The 17,650-nt window shown below is 34.5% G+C and overlaps 1 protein-coding gene across 4 annotated transcripts in view; it reads left to right on the top strand.

Annotated features, from left to right (window-relative positions):
• Positions 1 to 17,650, top strand: part of SEC24A (SEC24 homolog A, COPII coat complex component) — an 85,607-nt gene that overhangs the window by 11,513 nt on the left and 56,444 nt on the right. For 3 of the 4 annotated variants that reach the window (XM_037802178.1, XM_037802175.1, XM_037802176.1), the window contains 7 exons: positions 2,889 to 3,395; positions 10,956 to 11,126; positions 13,508 to 13,585; positions 14,147 to 14,307; positions 14,578 to 14,750; positions 15,596 to 15,698; positions 16,678 to 16,804. In XM_037802178.1, coding sequence (XP_037658106.1) covers positions 2,889 to 3,395; positions 10,956 to 11,126; positions 13,508 to 13,585; positions 14,147 to 14,307; positions 14,578 to 14,750; positions 15,596 to 15,698; positions 16,678 to 16,804 — 1,320 coding nt within the window. The remainder of the gene's footprint in view (positions 1 to 2,888; positions 3,396 to 10,955; positions 11,127 to 13,507; positions 13,586 to 14,146; positions 14,308 to 14,577; positions 14,751 to 15,595; positions 15,699 to 16,677; positions 16,805 to 17,650) is intronic. The other variant, XM_037802177.1, reaches the window with a different exon arrangement.

Raw genomic sequence — 17,650 nt, forward strand, 5'->3', positions numbered from 1 at the left:
GGGCTGCTATGGAGGAAGAGTGGCCTCCATCACAAGCCTGCTGAACCCCAAATTCCCTCAAGGAAGCTCTTGGCTGCGGGGCTGTGAATGGTTGTCTCCCAGCCAGCTACAAATATTGCTGCATGGGGCATGGAAAGCTACCCCCTTCCACAATTGTCTGCCTGGTCCAGTGGCCAGTGCCTGGCACAGGGGCTCTTGGCTGCACATCTGGGAAGGGTTATCACCTACACCAAGTACTGAGGAAGGTGCCTAGAGTATGGAAGGCTAATCCCCTCCCCCTGTCAGCTGACTCTGGCTCCCTGTTCTCTGGCAGTGTTCTGGTCTGAACACTCACCTGTTTCTAAATGTAGCCGCTCAGTTTCCAAGTAGACACTCACTGTGGGTGTAGAAGTCCCTGCCCAGCTGGTGGTACCCTGGAACTGCTGTTCTGGAGCACCATGAGTCCTTTATCTAGTGTTTTTCATGGAGGAGAATTTTGCTCTGTCTCTTCTAATCTGCCATCTTGGATCCCCCTTAATGCAATTTTATTGAGATATATTCACACATCATATAATCCATCCAAAGTATAAAATCATTGGCTCATAGTATCATCATGTAGTTGTGCATTCATCTCCACAATCAATTTTAGAACATTTTCATTACTCCAAAATAAAAAAAAAATAAAAAGGAAGAACACCCAAAACATCTCATACCCCTTATCCCTCCCTATTTTTTATATATTTTGTCTTTATTTTATTGCTCATCTGCTCATACTCTGGATAAAGAGAGTGTTAGTCACAGGTGTTTTGCAAGTAAATATTTGCACCTTAAGAGCTATGTTGTTATGCAGTCATGTTCAAGAATCAAGTCTACTGGATTACTGTTCAACAGATTCAGGTATTATCTTCAAGCTATTCTAATACATTAGAAACTCAAAGGGAATATCTATATAATACATAATAATAATCTCTAGAATGACCTCTTGACTCTATTTAAAATCTCTCAGCTGCTGAAACTTTATTTTGTTTCATTGCTTTTCCCCCTTTTGGTCAAGAAGGCATTCTCAATCCAATGATGCCAGGGCTAGGCTCATCCCTGGGAGTCATGTCCCGCGTTGCCAGGGAGACTTACACTCCTGAGAGACTTACACTCCTGGGAGTCATATCCCAAGTATGAAGGAGGGTAGTGAGTTTATTTGCAAGAGTTGACTGGGGGAGGCCACATCTGAGCAACAAAAGAGGTTCTTTGGGGGTGACTCTGAGGCAGAATTATAAGTAGGTTTATATTTTTGTCTGAAAATTTTCATAATAAAAAGTTTTATAAAAAAGATACCATATTTATTTCTCTGTGACTTGCTTTTTTCTCTTAATATTCTTTTTATAACTTATGTCTGTTGATAAATGTGTACCTAGTTTATTTATTTTATTGATATTTAGTACATTGTTTGACTAATCCACAATTTTTTAATCTAATCCCCAATGATAGATATTTAATTTGTTTCCAGTTTTTCATTATTCTAAACAATGCTTCAGTTGACATATTTGGATCCCTTCTATTATCCTGAAAGGATGCCTGTGTTTATTGTTTTGTCGAGCAATATATATAAACCAACTGCTCCAGCTTACCCTTATAGATGTATATATGCTTTTGTAAACTCCCCAACCTACTTCTCTGTATGCATATGCTGACACATGCTTGTAGAAGCATTGTGTAATTTATGAAATGATATACATTAGGCTGATGACATTTGTTGCATGAATTGGGGATACCATTGGAAAATTCATATTTTCTTTTAGCATATTTTCAATGTAAAATGTCTAAAGAAATAAAAAGTTGAGTGTATCACTGCCAAATATTTTTAATACTTATTTCCTTTTACTGTCTATTATTTTATTGTGGGATTTTATTATGAAATGACAGTATATTTGTGAGTAGAAGTGGTAATACCAGTGATTAATTTTTGACAATAGCTTCATTGAGATACAATTCAGATACCATACAGTTCACCCATTTAAAGTATAAAACTCAGTGGTTTTCAGTATAGTCACACAGTTGTGTAACCATCACCACAATCAGTTTCAGATTATTGTTATCACCATACCCATTAACAATCACTCCGTATTCCTCCTCCCTGCCTTACTCATTGTCCCTGGCAACTACTAGTCTACCTCTATTCCTATGGATTTGCCTATTCTGGACATTTCATATAAACAGAATCATATAGTATATGACCTTTTGTGATTGGCTTCTTACACTTGTCATACTATTTTCAAGATTCATGCATGTTATAGCATTATGTCTTTTTTATGGCCAAATAATATTTCTTTTTATGGGGTATACTGCATTTTGTTTATCCATTCTTCAGTTGATGGACTTTTGAGTTGTTTCCACTTTCTCGCTAGTAGGAATAATGCTGTAATGAACATTTATGTACAAGTTTTTGTGCAGGCATATGTTTTCAATACCTGGGGGTAGAATCGCTGGGTTATATGTTAATTCTGTTTACCATTTTGAGAAACTGCCAAACTATTTTCCAAAGTGACTGTACCATTTTACCTTCCCACTAGCAATGTATGAGGGTTCTGGTTTCTCCACATCCTCACCAACGCTTGTTATTTGTTTGCCTTTTTTATTTTAGACATCCCGGTTGGTGTGAAGTGGTATCTCATTATGGTTTTGGTTTGCATTTCTTTAATGATTAATGGATGTTGAGCATTTTTTTCATGTGCTTATTGGCTGTTTGTATATATTCTTTGGAAATATATTTGAATGCTTATTTAAAATCCTTTGCCCGTTTTTAAATTGGGTTGTCTTTTTATTGTTGAGTTGTAAGAGTACCATGTCACTGCATCTTTTGTAGTATTGCTATATGTGTTTTTAAGACTAATTTTTCCCCCTCTTATTGGAAGGTCCTGTCCAAAACGCACTGATGTCTTCACAAGTGTCAGTGAGCCAAGGATATAATTCTCAGCTTCCAGGACCTTACCCTCATCTAATACCAGCAAAAAGTTCTTTGAATCCAGTCTCTGGACAGGATAACTACGGTGGTTCTCAGACTGTTTCTACATTAAATAATTATCAGGGACCTGGGCAGACTCTTAATAGACCTCCCATGGCTTCTAATCCAGTGATACCTTCACTTCATAGTGGACCTGTTCCTCGAATGTCACCACCTGCTTCTCAGATCCCAGCTGCGATCCCAGCTGCGACACCAATGCCTTCTGGTAGCTTGCTTCCTGGAGCCAACCTACCACCACCTTTGAATTGGCAATATAACTATCCATCTACGGGATCACAGACAAACTGTCTTCATGCATCATCCCAATCAACTGTATCTGGGAATACAAATTTAACAACAAATCATCAACATGTTTCTTCTGGAGATCCTTCACTTCAAAACAGCTACTTAAAATCAGGTAGTGTTTGTAAGGAGTGCTTAAAGTGTAAAAAATGTGAAACTTTTGCTTGTTTAGGTGTTTGAATTAATATTTCAAGCCTAAATGCCTTGTGGAAAACGTTGTTTTTTTTCCAGTCTTTACATAAATTATTTCTTTAGCCTTTCAGTTAACTCAGATAACTTAAATTAACAGATTGTTCCTGCTTTGCTTCTTTTCTTTGAAGGTATACTGTTTTTCTTTGCGTCACCCTTGATATTTCAGGGATTCAGACATGCATATAGAACCACTCCGTTGGAGACTAATCATTGCTTTTGTTAACTGAGTTCCATCTTGTATAATTGAGGGAAACGGAAGCTCTGTGGTCTCTATTTGGTCTTGATTTGAGAGTTGATATGTGTTTTGGCATGGAAGTAGACAGTTTCTGGCAACTGTGCAGAATCCTACAGGGCAGGTCAGATGATAGTGCTTTGAGAGTGAGAAGTATAACTGGAGTCAGAAAGCAGTGGGCAGAGGTATACACCTGTGTTTTCTTCTAAGAGTTTTATAGTTTTAGCTCTTACATATAGGTCTTTGATCTCTTTTGAGTTAATTTTTGTATGTGATGTTAGAGGCCTGACTTCATTCTTTTACATGATATTCAGTTGCCCTAACACCATTTGTTGAAGACTGTTCTTTTTTCCATTAGTGGTCTTGGCACTCTTGTCAAAAACTAGTTGCTTATAAATGTAAGGGTTTATTTATGGATTCTGAATTCCATTCCATTCTGTATGTCTATCTTTATGCCAGTACCAAACAGTCTTGATTACTGTAGCTTTGTAGTAAGTTTTAAATTTGGAAAATGTGGGTCCTCCAACTTTGTTCCTCTTTTTCAAGATTGTTTTGGCTATTCTGGATCCCTTGCATTTCCATAACAATTCTAGGATCAGCTGGTCAAGTTTTTGCAAAACAACAACAACAACAACAAACCAAACAATAAACAGTTGGAATTTTGATAGGAATTGCATTGAATCTGGTGATCAGTTGGAGAAGAAAACCTTATATTCTTGGACTGACTTTAATCATTTCATTTTTAACCTCAGGGTTTGGTCATAATCTGGTTCAGGAATAGTTTTTTAACTTTCTCTTTTGATGTTAAAATAGGCTGTCTTATACACTTATCGACTTTAGTAATACTTTGAAAAACATTTAAAATTCTGTTTTGGGATCTGCACATTGATTCTGCTCCACTGATATCCTCAAGGAAACCAATAAAAGCCTCCAAATTAAATAGTAATATCAAGTTACCTGTTTGTATTTGTATGTATTTCTGTACCTGTACACTACGTGCAATCCAACAGGCTTGTAGCTTTTGTAGCTGCTGAAACTATTTTCCTAAGCCTCCTGGCCCTCAATCAGTCCTGGTGAATGTCTGTTCTCTTTTTGCATTTTGGACTTGTAAAGATTAAGCCTGCTTCTAGAAATTTAGTTTCTTTGTAGAAATCTTCTGATCTTCAATTGCTAAAATCAGGAATCCTTCAGGTTACTTTTATTCCAATTCACTTGATACCATGAGTGAACTTCAATCATTTGAAAAAAATGAATATTCACTTCATTAATAATAATGATAGGTAACATTTTTGAATACTTATTTTCTAGCACTCTACCACACTTTTATATCTATTGTCGTATTTAATCATCATAGCAGTTTCTTTTACAGAGACCTGAATGTGAGGCTTGAATAATATTCACAAAGCCACAAAGAAAATAGTTTGGGAAAAGCCACTATTTAAAACTATTTGAGTAGGCATAGCTTCTCTTAAAAAGGTATGTGATCAATAATTCGAAATTTCTTTACCTGTGACAGAAGCCCTCAGGTAGAGTGCCTTGGGTCCAAAACAGATGTAGAGAGACATAAGCAACTGCCAAAACCTATGAATGTTCCTACATGAAAGAAGGGGAGAAAAAAGGTGTATAAATTAACAAAATGAAACTAACATCTATGGCTACCCTTCTTTTTTCTTATAAGAGACCTGTTTTAAAAAAAATGTTCGGTTTTTTTTTCTTTTTAACTTTTTATTTTGGGATACTTTTAAATTTACAGGTCAGCTACAAAAATAATACAAATCCCATACAGAGAATTCCGACATATCCTCACCCCTCAAATATCCAGATCCACCCAATTTTAACATTTTGGTACATTTGCCCTATCTGTCTGTCTGTCTGTCTGTCTACATTTGCCGTAGCATTCTGTCTGTCTATCCGTCTGTTTGTATATCTATTTATCAATCCATTTTCTGAACATGCTCTTTTTTTTAATTGTGGGACTATATACTGAACATAAACTTTCCCACCTCAACCACTTCCAAGCATATCATTCAGGGGGATTAATTGCATTCACAATATTGTGGTGCCCTCACCACCTTCCATTACTAAAACATTCCCATTTCCCCAAACATAAACCTTATACCCCTTATGCATTAACTCCCTATTCCCCCGTCCCCCACCCCTGGCCACCTGTATTCTAGTTTTTGTCTTTGTGAGTTTGCATATTCTCTGATATTTTTTTTTTAGTTCCATGGGGCTTAAATTTAATATTTTAAATCTATAACAATCTCTTTTGCTTTGGTACCAACTTCAATAGCACACGCAAACTGTGTTCTTATACCCTTCTGTTCCCCCCACTTTTATGTAGCTCTTGTCACAAATTACATGTTTATACGTTATGAGTCTAACACCACTGATTTATCATTGCATGTTATGCATTTGCCTTTTAAATCCTGTAGGAAGTAAAAAGTAGTTTCAAACCAAAAATGCAGTAGTACTGGCAGTTATATACCATGTCATTCATTACCTTTGCTGGAGATCTGTATTTTCTTATGTGGCTTTGATCTTTCCTCTGTCAACCTGCAGAACCTCCTTTATTGTCTCCTATAGGGCCAGTCTGGTTGTGATGAACTCCTCTGGGAATGTGTTAATTGCTTTCATTTTTGAAAGAGAGTTTGCTGCATATGGAGTCCTTAGTTGGCAGTTTTTTGCTTTCAGTACTTTAAATATGTCATTCCACTACCTTTAAAAAAAATTTAGTACATTTTTTGATGAAATTTAACATGTATACATAACAGTGATAACTTTCAAAGTACAATTTAACAAGTAGTTTTATAGGTAATTTCAAAGAACGTTATGGGTTACTGCCTTTTTGCCTCCATGGCTTCAGATGAGAAATTTTCACTTAATTTTATTGAGGCTTCCTTGCATGTGACACATTGCTTCTGTATTGCAGCTTTCAGAATTCTCTCATCTTTGTCATTTGACAGTTTGATTATAATGTGCTGCAGTGGCTCTGTCTGGGTTTATGCTGTTTGCAGTTCATTGAGAATTTTGGATATGTATATTTATGTCTAGTTAAATTTGGGCATTATCAGCCATTATTTCTTTGAATATTCTCTCCACCCCTTTTCTCTTTCTTCTTTGGGGACTTCCACAACATATGTATTGGTATACTTGATGGTGTCCCACAGTTTCCTCAGGCTCTGTTAAATTTCTTCATTCATTCTTCTGCCAGCTCCAGTCTGCTATGTGGTTTTCAGCTCTGTTTGGTTCCTTTTCATAATTTCTCTCTCTCTGTTGATATTCTCTTTGTGTTCATCTGTCGTTCTCCTGATTTCCTTTAGTTCTTTGTCCATGTTTTTTTTTTAGCTCCTTGAGCATACTTAGGATCATATTGTTAAAGTCTTTGCTATTTCCCATGTCTGATCCTCTTCCTCTATCAAGCATTGATGGTTTCTCATGCTTTAATTTTCTCCTTTGCCTGGGCTATCACTTCCTGTTTCTTTGTATGTTTTGTAATCTTTTGCTGAAACCTGGTCTTTTTGATATTTTAATGTGTTATCATTGGAATTTAGACTCTGAGGCATCTGTTACTTAAGCTAGTATCCAGCTAGTTTTATGACAGAGCTTTCCCTGAATACCAGGAGCTAACAAAATAAGGAAAAGAAGGAAGCACCTTTCCAAGTCTTTGTAGATTGAACTGTGTGAATGCTGTCTTTCAGAGTTTACTCATACAGTGAGTTGAAAGAATAACTCTAGGCCAAAGCGTAGGGACCTCCCTGGTCGTTCTGCACATGTGTCTTGTCTGGGGCATGTGCTTGTGACTCCAGGATTTCTCCCATTTACACCAATATGAACGTCCTCTCCTCCCTAGGAAACAGTTTCCTCATGGTTCTGGGCATTGCACTTCATATCCTACAGCCAGCAGTCCCAGCACAACTTCACTGCTCTTCCACAGCATTCTATAGGAGATCTCTATGAGCTGCCTTCTCCATGCAGGGCAAGTCCTGGGACAGCAAGCTGATGGCGAGTATCCTGGTTCAGTTCCAGCAGCCTCTACTAGAGAGATTGGACAGCATTGGCCCACTATATACATTGGTCCATACATCAGACATTGGCCCAGTATGTACACAAGGGGTACTGTACCCAAGGGACCTATACTGGGAAGGCAGGCCAACTCCTTGCCAAGGTAGGGAGGGGGGCCAACCAGGGAGCCACAACTTCCTACCAGTTTTAAATAGCCTTTTTCTTTTTTGTTGTTTCTTTCTTTTTTTTTTTAAATTCAGTTTTATTGAGATAAATTCACATACCATGCAATCATCCATGGTGTACAATCGACTATTTATAGTATCATCATATAGTTATGTATTCATCACCCCAATTTATTTTTGAACATTTTCCTTACACCAGAAAGAATAAAAATAAGAATAAAAAACAAAAGTAAAAAACACCCAAAACATCCCCCCCATCCCACCCTATTTTTCATTTAGTTTTTGTCCCCATTTTTCTGCTCATCCATCCATGTACTGGATAAAGAGAGTGTGAGCCACAAAGTGTCCACAATTACACTGTCACCCCATGTTAGCTGCATAGTTATACAATCGTTTTCAAGAATCATGGCTACTGGGTTGCAGTTTGATAGTTTCAGGTATTTCCTTCTAGCTATTCCAATACACTAAAAACTAACAAGGGATATCTATATAGTGCATAAGAATGTCCTCCAGAGTGATCTCTTGACTTCATTTGAAATCTCTCATCCACTGAAACTTTATTTTATTGCATTTCGCATCCTCCTTTTGGTCAAGAAGATTTTCTCAATCCCAAGATTCCAGGTCTAGGCTCATCCCCAGGAGTCATATCCTGTGTTACCAGGGAGATTTACACCCCTGGGAGTCAGATCCCACATAGAAGGGAGGGCTGTGAATTCACTTTTCGAATTGGCTTAGCTAGAGAGAGGGGGCCACATCTGAACAACAAAGAGGCACTCAGGGGGAGACTCTTAGGCACAACCACAAGTAGGCTTAGCCTCTCCCTTGCAGAACAGGCTTCATAAGGGCAAGCCCCAAGATCGAGAGCTTGACACACTAAATTGTCAGTCCTCAATGTTTGTGAGAATGTCAGTAATAACTCAGATGGGGATGTCCAACATTGCTGCATTTTCCCACAGCTCCTCAGAGGGACCCTGCATATATATTTTTATTCTCTGCCCAAATTACTCTGGGATGTATCGCTTTTTCACACTAACCTATACAAACCTATCAGATTTCACTTCCTATTCAAAGCTCCATGTGATCATGGTGTTTGAATAAACTGACGTACAAGTCATATTATTTAGTGTGCTGTAGAAGATATGTTGCCTGTACCAAATAAACATCTCTTTCCTTGGTCCCACCCAGAAGCTGAAGTTTTTAAAAGACAGTATCGTCCTTTACCCTTTGGCCTGATCTGCCTTACTATATAGCCTTTCTATTGATTTGGTGCTCCACTGTTACTCCAATCTTCTAACTGCCTTTTTTTTTTGGGGGGGGGGGGTGCTTTGAGAAGGATGTTTCTGCCAGTACTTGCTGGTTCAAAGCTTCTGTAAGGGGAAAGAGCCCTGTAGCTTCTCATTCTGCCATCTTGATAGGGCAGGGCTCTATTTTTGTTTTTTATACCCAGTGTTAATAGTAGATGTCTGATAGCCTATTTTAAAATTGTCAGTATCCCTTCCTTCTACTAAGTTTTTAGTTCACGTATTAAATTCTCTGAAATTTTTTTCAAATAGTTCACTTTACAACAGGTTTAGGAGGAAGGGAGATTTGGAAACTCAAGCAATGAGTGTTATAAATAAGGATTATTCAACTTGGAATAAAATATCTATTTCATAAATCATACCATTTTCTGGATTCAAAAATATTCTTTATAAAGCTATGATAAATCTATAAACTCCCTTGTATTCTGTTAAACATTAGATCGTTATATCTTTGTGGCCAGATATAGCATATGTCCTTGTTCATGCTGAGTTGGTAATGTACCTTGCCCCTTTGTTCCCTTGATTTGCCTGTATTGCCACTGATATGTGTGGGTGCTTCTTTGATAAGGTAGTTTCATGGAAGTAATCTTTGTTTTCACTTTTGTCAAGAAGGCACTGATTAGTTTTGTTAGGAGCTAAAAGGTCTGTAATACAATTTTTCAATTTGGCTGTAAATAATTTAACAGCATTGAAGAAGCATATTGAAAACATTTATATCTGGGTACCTTTATTCCTCTAGTTTTAAAAAAATACTGTATAGTATGTTATAAATAACATGTTTTGCCTGGTTTAGATATGAACTCAGGTTAAAATGTGTTGGAATGAAAAATTAAATCACACAGTTGATCATTGGTGTTTCATTTTTTTATTTGTTGATTTTGTTCTTCCTCTTTGTTCCTTCTCTTTGGCAAATGGTTAACTTAAAAGAGCTGGTGGCTCTGGGTTTTGAAACTTTTGGTATCACATAGAAGAATTTCCATAAATGTAACTGATCACATTTTTATCCTAGTCAGAACTTTTTGTCCTTATAGAAAAATGGTGAAATTTGGGGAGTGAGAAACTAATACATGCAAGGACGAATACCATGTTATTCTGGTTTAGTTTGATTGATAACGTTTAAACCTCTTGGTTAGCAGTATTTTGTAATGTATATACATAAACTTTGGGTTTTTCCTGATTTTTAAGCCTAGAGAATGTTCTTGTTGCAATATTCAAGCCATTATGTAAGGTAAACTAGCCTTAATTATTGTTAAGTAAACATTGACCACCTTACAAATTTTAGTTCCATTTTTAACAGGTTATTTACCCAAAAAAAGACAAAATAAAATTGGAGAATTTAGAATATCCACAATATTCTGTGTTTTTAGAAAGCTAACTCTAAATCTAGTTGATGTTAATTGAATAGACTACATTGGGGGCTACTAATAAAATCCTGTTCATGCTAATTTATTAGGAATATTTTTACATGACCTATTGAACCTCAGTGAATTAATAAAAAAATTAATAAATGAGGCATTGTACCTACGTAGAAGTAATTTGATACTGATTTTATGTTTATCCTGCTTTAATAACAGGTAAGCATGGTAGAGACTTGAAAACACATAAATGGGCATTTGATTTAAAAGTCATAAGCCTGGGAAGTTATCATATTTCTAATTTAGTTTTAATTATAATTAAAATGTAAATTTGGAAGTTAGAACTGGTAAAAGGCCTTTGTCTTAAAATTCATTAGTGACAAGTGAAAACTAATGTTTCCCTAGGTTCTGCATCCCCCTTAGTGAATCCACCTCTGCCTACTACTTTTCAACCAGGAACTCCTCTTGGACCCCCTCCAGTTAAAGGCCCACCTCCAGTGAGGGCCCTCACTCCCCAGAAATCTTCCCATACTGCTGTACTCCAGCCCTCATTTAATTCAGCTCTCAATCAAGAAGGTAAGCAAGTTGTAAAACAAAGTCAAATGGTAAAGTTTTGACTTAGGGTGGAAAGGTGAATATAATCTGAAATCTGCATCAGAATCAGATTTTTCCAGAAAGTCAAGTTGTTTCATTAGGGATGTGCCTCAGGAATTTAAAGTTTAAAAAAGTTCTTCAGGAATGTCATTGCCTTCTGCTGGCCTGTGGACTAGTATTTGGGAACCACTGCTCTTAACATTTTTTGTTAATTTTTTTGTTCCTGTGCAGTTTTAAAAAAATTGTGGCTCTAAAGTTAGGTTCTTTGGGTTGGGGGTTGGGGGGTGGTGGAAGGATAATTCCTCCTGCCTTTCTGGACATGGTGTTAGAAAGATCTTTTAAAATATTGGCTCTTTTTCCTGGAGACAATATTTTGATCACATTATTGTAAATATTAACAAATATTTATGGATCTAAATAAGTCAAGTGCATAAACACTTTGAAGTTATATAAATAATCAAATATTTTAAAATGTTTTCTAGGGATGTAAATTTGAAACATGAGTTTATTAATTTAAAGTAAGATTTGATTTTTTTGCATTAAATATTTTATTAGAAATGCTACATAATATTTCTTTATTTTTTAATGTAATTTTATTGTGCTATATTCACATACCATATAATCACCCAAATATTTATTTTTTAAATCAAAAATGTAAATATTTATGGTGGTAACATATACAACATGAAATTTCCCATTTTAACCACTTTCAAGTATACAGTTCAGTGGTATTAATTACATTTGTAATGTTGTTACCACCAGTCATTACCAAAACTTTTCCACCATCCCAAACAGAAACTCTATACCCTTTAAGGATTAACTCCTCATTTCCTACCTCTACCCCACTCCTGGTACCCTGTAATCTACTTTCTGTATCTATGAATTAGCATATTCTAATTGTTTCATATAAAGTGAGATAATACATAATTTGTCCTTTTGTGTCTGGCTTATTTTACTCAACATGATGTCTTCAAGGTTTGTCCATGTTGTAGCATGTATCAGAACAAGAAATTTGATTTTAGCAGTAATATAACCATTGCAGCAAACTTTGGAAATAGGAAAATAGAGAAGAGGAGGGAGAAAAACATTGCCCACAATCCTACTAGTGAATGTAATCAATATTATTTTTGTATTTTCTTCTTGTATTTCCTTTTTAAAGTATTGTGAGTAGGGAAAAAAAAAACCTGTGAATAGTTTGTAAAGAATGGTGTTAATAATGTGGAACAAAACAATACCACTTTTTACCATCAGTTGCCACATTATAGTTTGAAAATCAAGCTACAGTAAACTATTTAGATTTTTAACTAACCAAAAGAATTCACAATATGTTCAGTGATTTTACTTGTTTCTACTGAAAGTTTTAGGAGGGCTTTCTGTGTCAATTTATAGCTAAAATCGTCATGGTCATGCAAATTGGAAAGAAGTTACTGACTTTATTGAAACCATTAAATTTATCTATTTCATGTTAATATGACTGTCAATGCTAGTAAATTTGTACCTAGGTGCTAGAGGTTAATACTATTCACTGAATTTAGTTTCTTCTGTATCTGAATTAGAATTCACAAACAGGAGAGAGACCTGGAAATAATTTTTTTCTGGAAATTTTATTCTTCATAAGTAAATGTCTCTTTAGCCATTACAATTAGAGAAGAAAAGTTAAGAATTTAATTTTATTTTAGTGGTTTTCTCTAGACTAAAACAGTCATTCTAATTAATTTATATCCCCTCAGGTTCATTCTGGTTTCCATTTGTTTGTTAGATATTTTGAAAATAAGGTTTTTTATCCTCAAATTTATTTTCTTTATATTTAAGTAGTATTGTTTTTTTTTTTTTTTTAATTAGGGAAGTTGTAGGGTTATAGAAAAATCATGCATAAAATACTGAGTTCCTATATACTACCTTAGTAGTATTGATTTTAATGATATTTTTTTCAGCGTGTACTACTGTTTAGAGGTTGTTAATGTTGCCCTCACAATTGCTGAAATCTTTCAGATAGTATATAATTTTATAACTACAAAGGATCATAATTTTTACAAGTTATTGCACAATAATTGAATTTTGAAAAGTCTTGCTATTTGGGCCCTTGTCTTAGGCACAATGTAAGATGAAAAGATTCCTTCAGAAGATTCATGTTTTCCTTTCAATGAAGCTGCATCTAAGCTATTTGAAACTTTGTATATTTTGTGTTTTAAAACTTGTGTATAGTTGCTTGAAATCTTATTTTCAACTATTTGACATTTTTCTAGTCTGTGGTTTAAACTGTCTTTTTGAAAGCTATCTTAAATTTTAGACATTAGTTCAAATCTTGCATGAATTATAATAATTGTTTTAATTTAAATATTATTAATAAACTTCTTTCTTAGGCGGTACATCAAATACCAGTAATGAGCCTATGGTGGTCCACAATAGTTATGATGAAATTGAAGGAGGAGGCTTCTTGGGTGAGCTGCTATGAAAGTTTTTTTAATCTTTTTTTCTGATTATAGAGATAATATATAATCATTGTTGGAAATTTGGAAAATGTAGAAACAAAAAAACTTCATATTATGTAGTGATACCTACTGTTAACATTTTTTTTCCATGCATTTAGATTTTTGTTAGTGTTTTCTTTTCCTCCGGAGTTGGGATCATGGGATTTATTATTATATTATGAGTGTCGGGTATTTTTATCAATTAGAGCTGTTTAAATTTATTTAATTAGTCCCCTAAGTTGAACCTCTAGGATGTTTTCATTAAAGTTGTTTTGAATTAAATTTTAGCCTGAATAGAAATTTAGTACATGGTGTGAAACTAAATTAACTTCATCAAATTTTGGGTGTATTTATGGCTATATTCTATGTTAACTAGCGTTTGTCTTATTTTACAAAATTGATTATTGAAAATTTTAAATTATCCAAAGGAATTTGGGGTTATAATTCCTTGTTTGGCACCTAATAGCTCTATGTGTTGATTTAAAGTAATCTGGGCCATAAAATAGAACTTAAAAGTTACCTTGTTTCTAGCAACACCACAGCTTACTAATAAGAATCCCAAAGTGGGCGGAAGTGTTGGATATTCATATCCTTCCTTGCCACCTGGTTATCAGAACACACCACCACCTAGTACAACTGGAATGCTACCCTCCTCCTTGAATTACCCAAGTGGGCCACCGGCCTTTACTCAGGTAACCTTTTTGTTTTTTTCCCTATCTTTCATGAAGAACGTTTTAGGAAGGTATAGTGAACATTTTTACAACCAATTAGAATAATAAAGCTATTACATAAAGCCTTTTTGTTCTTCTGTATTGCTCCAGAACCAAAAGATTGACCTTTCAAGAAACTCTAGATTACAGTTTTGTTATTTAGAGAGAAATTGATTAGCCAAGTCTTTAACTGCTACTGTTTTCAACTGAAGACTTATAAAGATTACTTACTTTGAAATTATTTATCTGCAGACTCCCTTAGGTGCTAATCATTTAACTGCAAGCATGCATGGATTAAGCCTACATCCAGAGGGTCTAAGAGTTATCAATCTTCTTCAAGAAAGAAACATGCTTCCAACAACACCTTTGCAGCCTCCGGTTCCAAATTTGCATGAAGACATCCAGAAACTTAACTGTAACCCAGAGTAAGGTTTCAAAAAGTGTTTCTTAATAAATGTGATGTTATTCCTGTTCTATAAGTTTGCTAGATTTTTTTCTTGAAATTTCTTGTGCTGTGAACAAAGTGTACGAGTATATTAATTTGCAAAAGTAGTTCTGCATGTAAAAAAACAACTCTGATACTTGCTTGACTTAATTGAGATTTGAAATGTTCTAAGTGAAGGAATCATGTTTTAACTTCTAAAACGATTGCTGCCCTCACTACGCCTATCAGCTTAATGGAATATGATATTCTTTATTTTTATGGTGCCTACATTCTTTCTTCAAAGTCAAAAATATAGGGATTTGGTTCTTTTATCATCCTTTATTTTCTCGCATATAAAACTACTTTTCATAAGGTAGTTTTATATGAGAGCTCATAATTTTAATACTCCCTAAAAATTTACCCTAAGTTTAAATGTATTTGGTGAAGGCTTTCTGGTAAATTGTACTTTGTCATTTTAAAATAGTCTTTTTAGAACCTTCAACAAACTGCACTTTTCAGTCATAAACTTAACTTCGGATTTGCAATTGTGGGTCATTACTTTATAATTCTGGTGTAATCTAGAGTTATTTAAAGATTAGGTCGTCTAGTAGTTGACTGTTTCACATACAAGCCATGATGAGAATTTATTTTAGTTGAAAAATATGAAGTTTTAACTGCCTACCCTTCATTTCTGAATAGGACTTAAATATTTTATGGATTAAAATATGAGAAGATCTATTGAAATTTTTCATTTGTAATCTGATAGAATATTAAAATGTGTACCTTCATTTTTTTTTGGTCCAAAAATCATAGCAGCAACTGACAGGTTGTCTTACTTTGATATAGGTTATTTCGATGCACGCTGACTAGCATTCCTCAGACTCAGGCATTACTGAATAAAGCCAAACTTCCTTTGGGGCTGCTACTTCATCCTTTCAAAGACCTGGTGGTATGTTTTACTCTTGGCAGTGCTTATGGAAAATTATCTTAATGGAAGGGAATTTTCTGCAGCAGTTCAAGGAGTCCATATAGAATTTGTTTGAGCTGTCTTTAGGAACTTGGCTATTGACAGATTTCTTTATTTGTAATTCATCCAAAGATGTTATTGCCAAACTTTTTCTAAATGAGGTAAAATAAGCAGATTGTTTAAAAGTCTAAGAGGTTCTGAACAGACACTGAAAAAAAAGAAAGAAACGAAGCATACTATTTTTAAAAGTTACCTTACCCAGACCCACATATCTGCCATTCTTGGAGTAAAATTGGATGTTTTAAGAAAGTGTTTCACCTTTGTATTAAGACTCTAGGACTTTGGCACATGGCCACATAACCTTGAGACAAGCTTGAGTACCTGAGTGGAACAACTTTCCCAAAACAATCTTCCTTTGGTGACAGGATATTATTGCCTTTATGGATTTTTGATATTAAGACTTTCACACTTTCAATATGCAGGATAAACTTTAAATAGGAGCATGATTATAAACTTTAATTGGATATTTAAATATAATTTAACCATACTTTACATTTATGAGAACTAAGTAGGCCTTTTAATGAAACGTCAAGAAACTTACTAATAATTTAATTGGTCATTTGTTTCAGAATGTTGATCCTGTTTTCCTTTGCTATTCATCAAAAAAATACATTGTAAATTTATTATTGTGGTTTTGCAGTATAAGCATATAATGAGAAAATACATTATTTAAAAGGCAAATTTTAATGAGAACAGTCCTAAAGAGAAACAATAGGTTTTAAAATCAATCCATTTCAGCTAAATAGGTTTTGTATGTGGCAGTTTGGACACATCTTTTTACTCTAAGTTGTTTCTCCAAAATTATAATATCCCAACAATTATTTGCTAAGGATGGATTAATGTTTGACCTGTAAACATGATGATCATTGCCTTTAAAAATTTGAGTTTTTTTTTTTTTCAGCAATTGCCTGTGGTTACCTCCAGTACAATTGTGAGATGCCGTTCGTGCAGGACATACATCAACCCTTTTGTGAGCTTTCTTGATCAAAGGAGATGGAAGTGTAACTTATGTTACCGAATCAATGATGGTATGTTTTTTGAAACATGTAAAAATTTCTGCTTGCCTTTTAGGAAAATCAGATAATCCAAATGCAAAGTCAAAACAAAACAAAAACAATTTCTTATGTATCTGTAATCCTTTTAGTCAGAGATAACTTTTTTCTCTGCATTTATACTTATAAATAATTTTATACTTTTTAAGCAAAAAAAAAATGTGATACCACTTTGAAACTGCTTTTTTATATTCATTATATTGGGTATATATTAAGTGGTATATTATTTAAGCTAGTAATTTAAGAAATATTTTTATTTAGAAATTGTCCCATGCCTTTTCTCTAGGGTGAAAGAAAATAAGTCCACAGAATAGCTGCCTAATTCATTCACTGCAGTATGAAGGGAGGTGGGCAGTGCTAGAAGGTTAGTTGAATGTAGTTTTCTCAGTAATTGAAGAGGAGATCTCTTTCAGTAACTGTTTCACAACTTTAATTTATGTTTGAGAAATATTATGTAACTGACAGGATTCCATTAGGATTAGACAAAAAAGGGTATACTAATATCCACATTGAAAATTAGGTCTCTGGAAGGAAATTTCATTAATAGCTGAAAAATAGAGGAATGTAAGAGATTTTCTAAAACTAGTTATATGTTTTTGTGTGTGTTTTTTAAGAGTAGAGGAAAGAAAGGATAGGTTAAGAGCATTCTTTTACTCTATAATAATTTAGAAATTATTATGTATATATACTTCAATATATGAAATGAAATGATAGTAATAAAGGTTTCATATACAAGACAAGACCATTTTATAAAGTGTAACTTGTCTATTAGAATTTATCCATTAAAGTACATAGGGATTCTAAATAGGTACTGGGAAGACA

Source organism: Choloepus didactylus, chromosome 13, assembly GCF_015220235.1.
Source record: "Choloepus didactylus isolate mChoDid1 chromosome 13, mChoDid1.pri, whole genome shotgun sequence".
Taxonomy (NCBI): domain Eukaryota; kingdom Metazoa; phylum Chordata; class Mammalia; order Pilosa; family Megalonychidae; genus Choloepus; species Choloepus didactylus.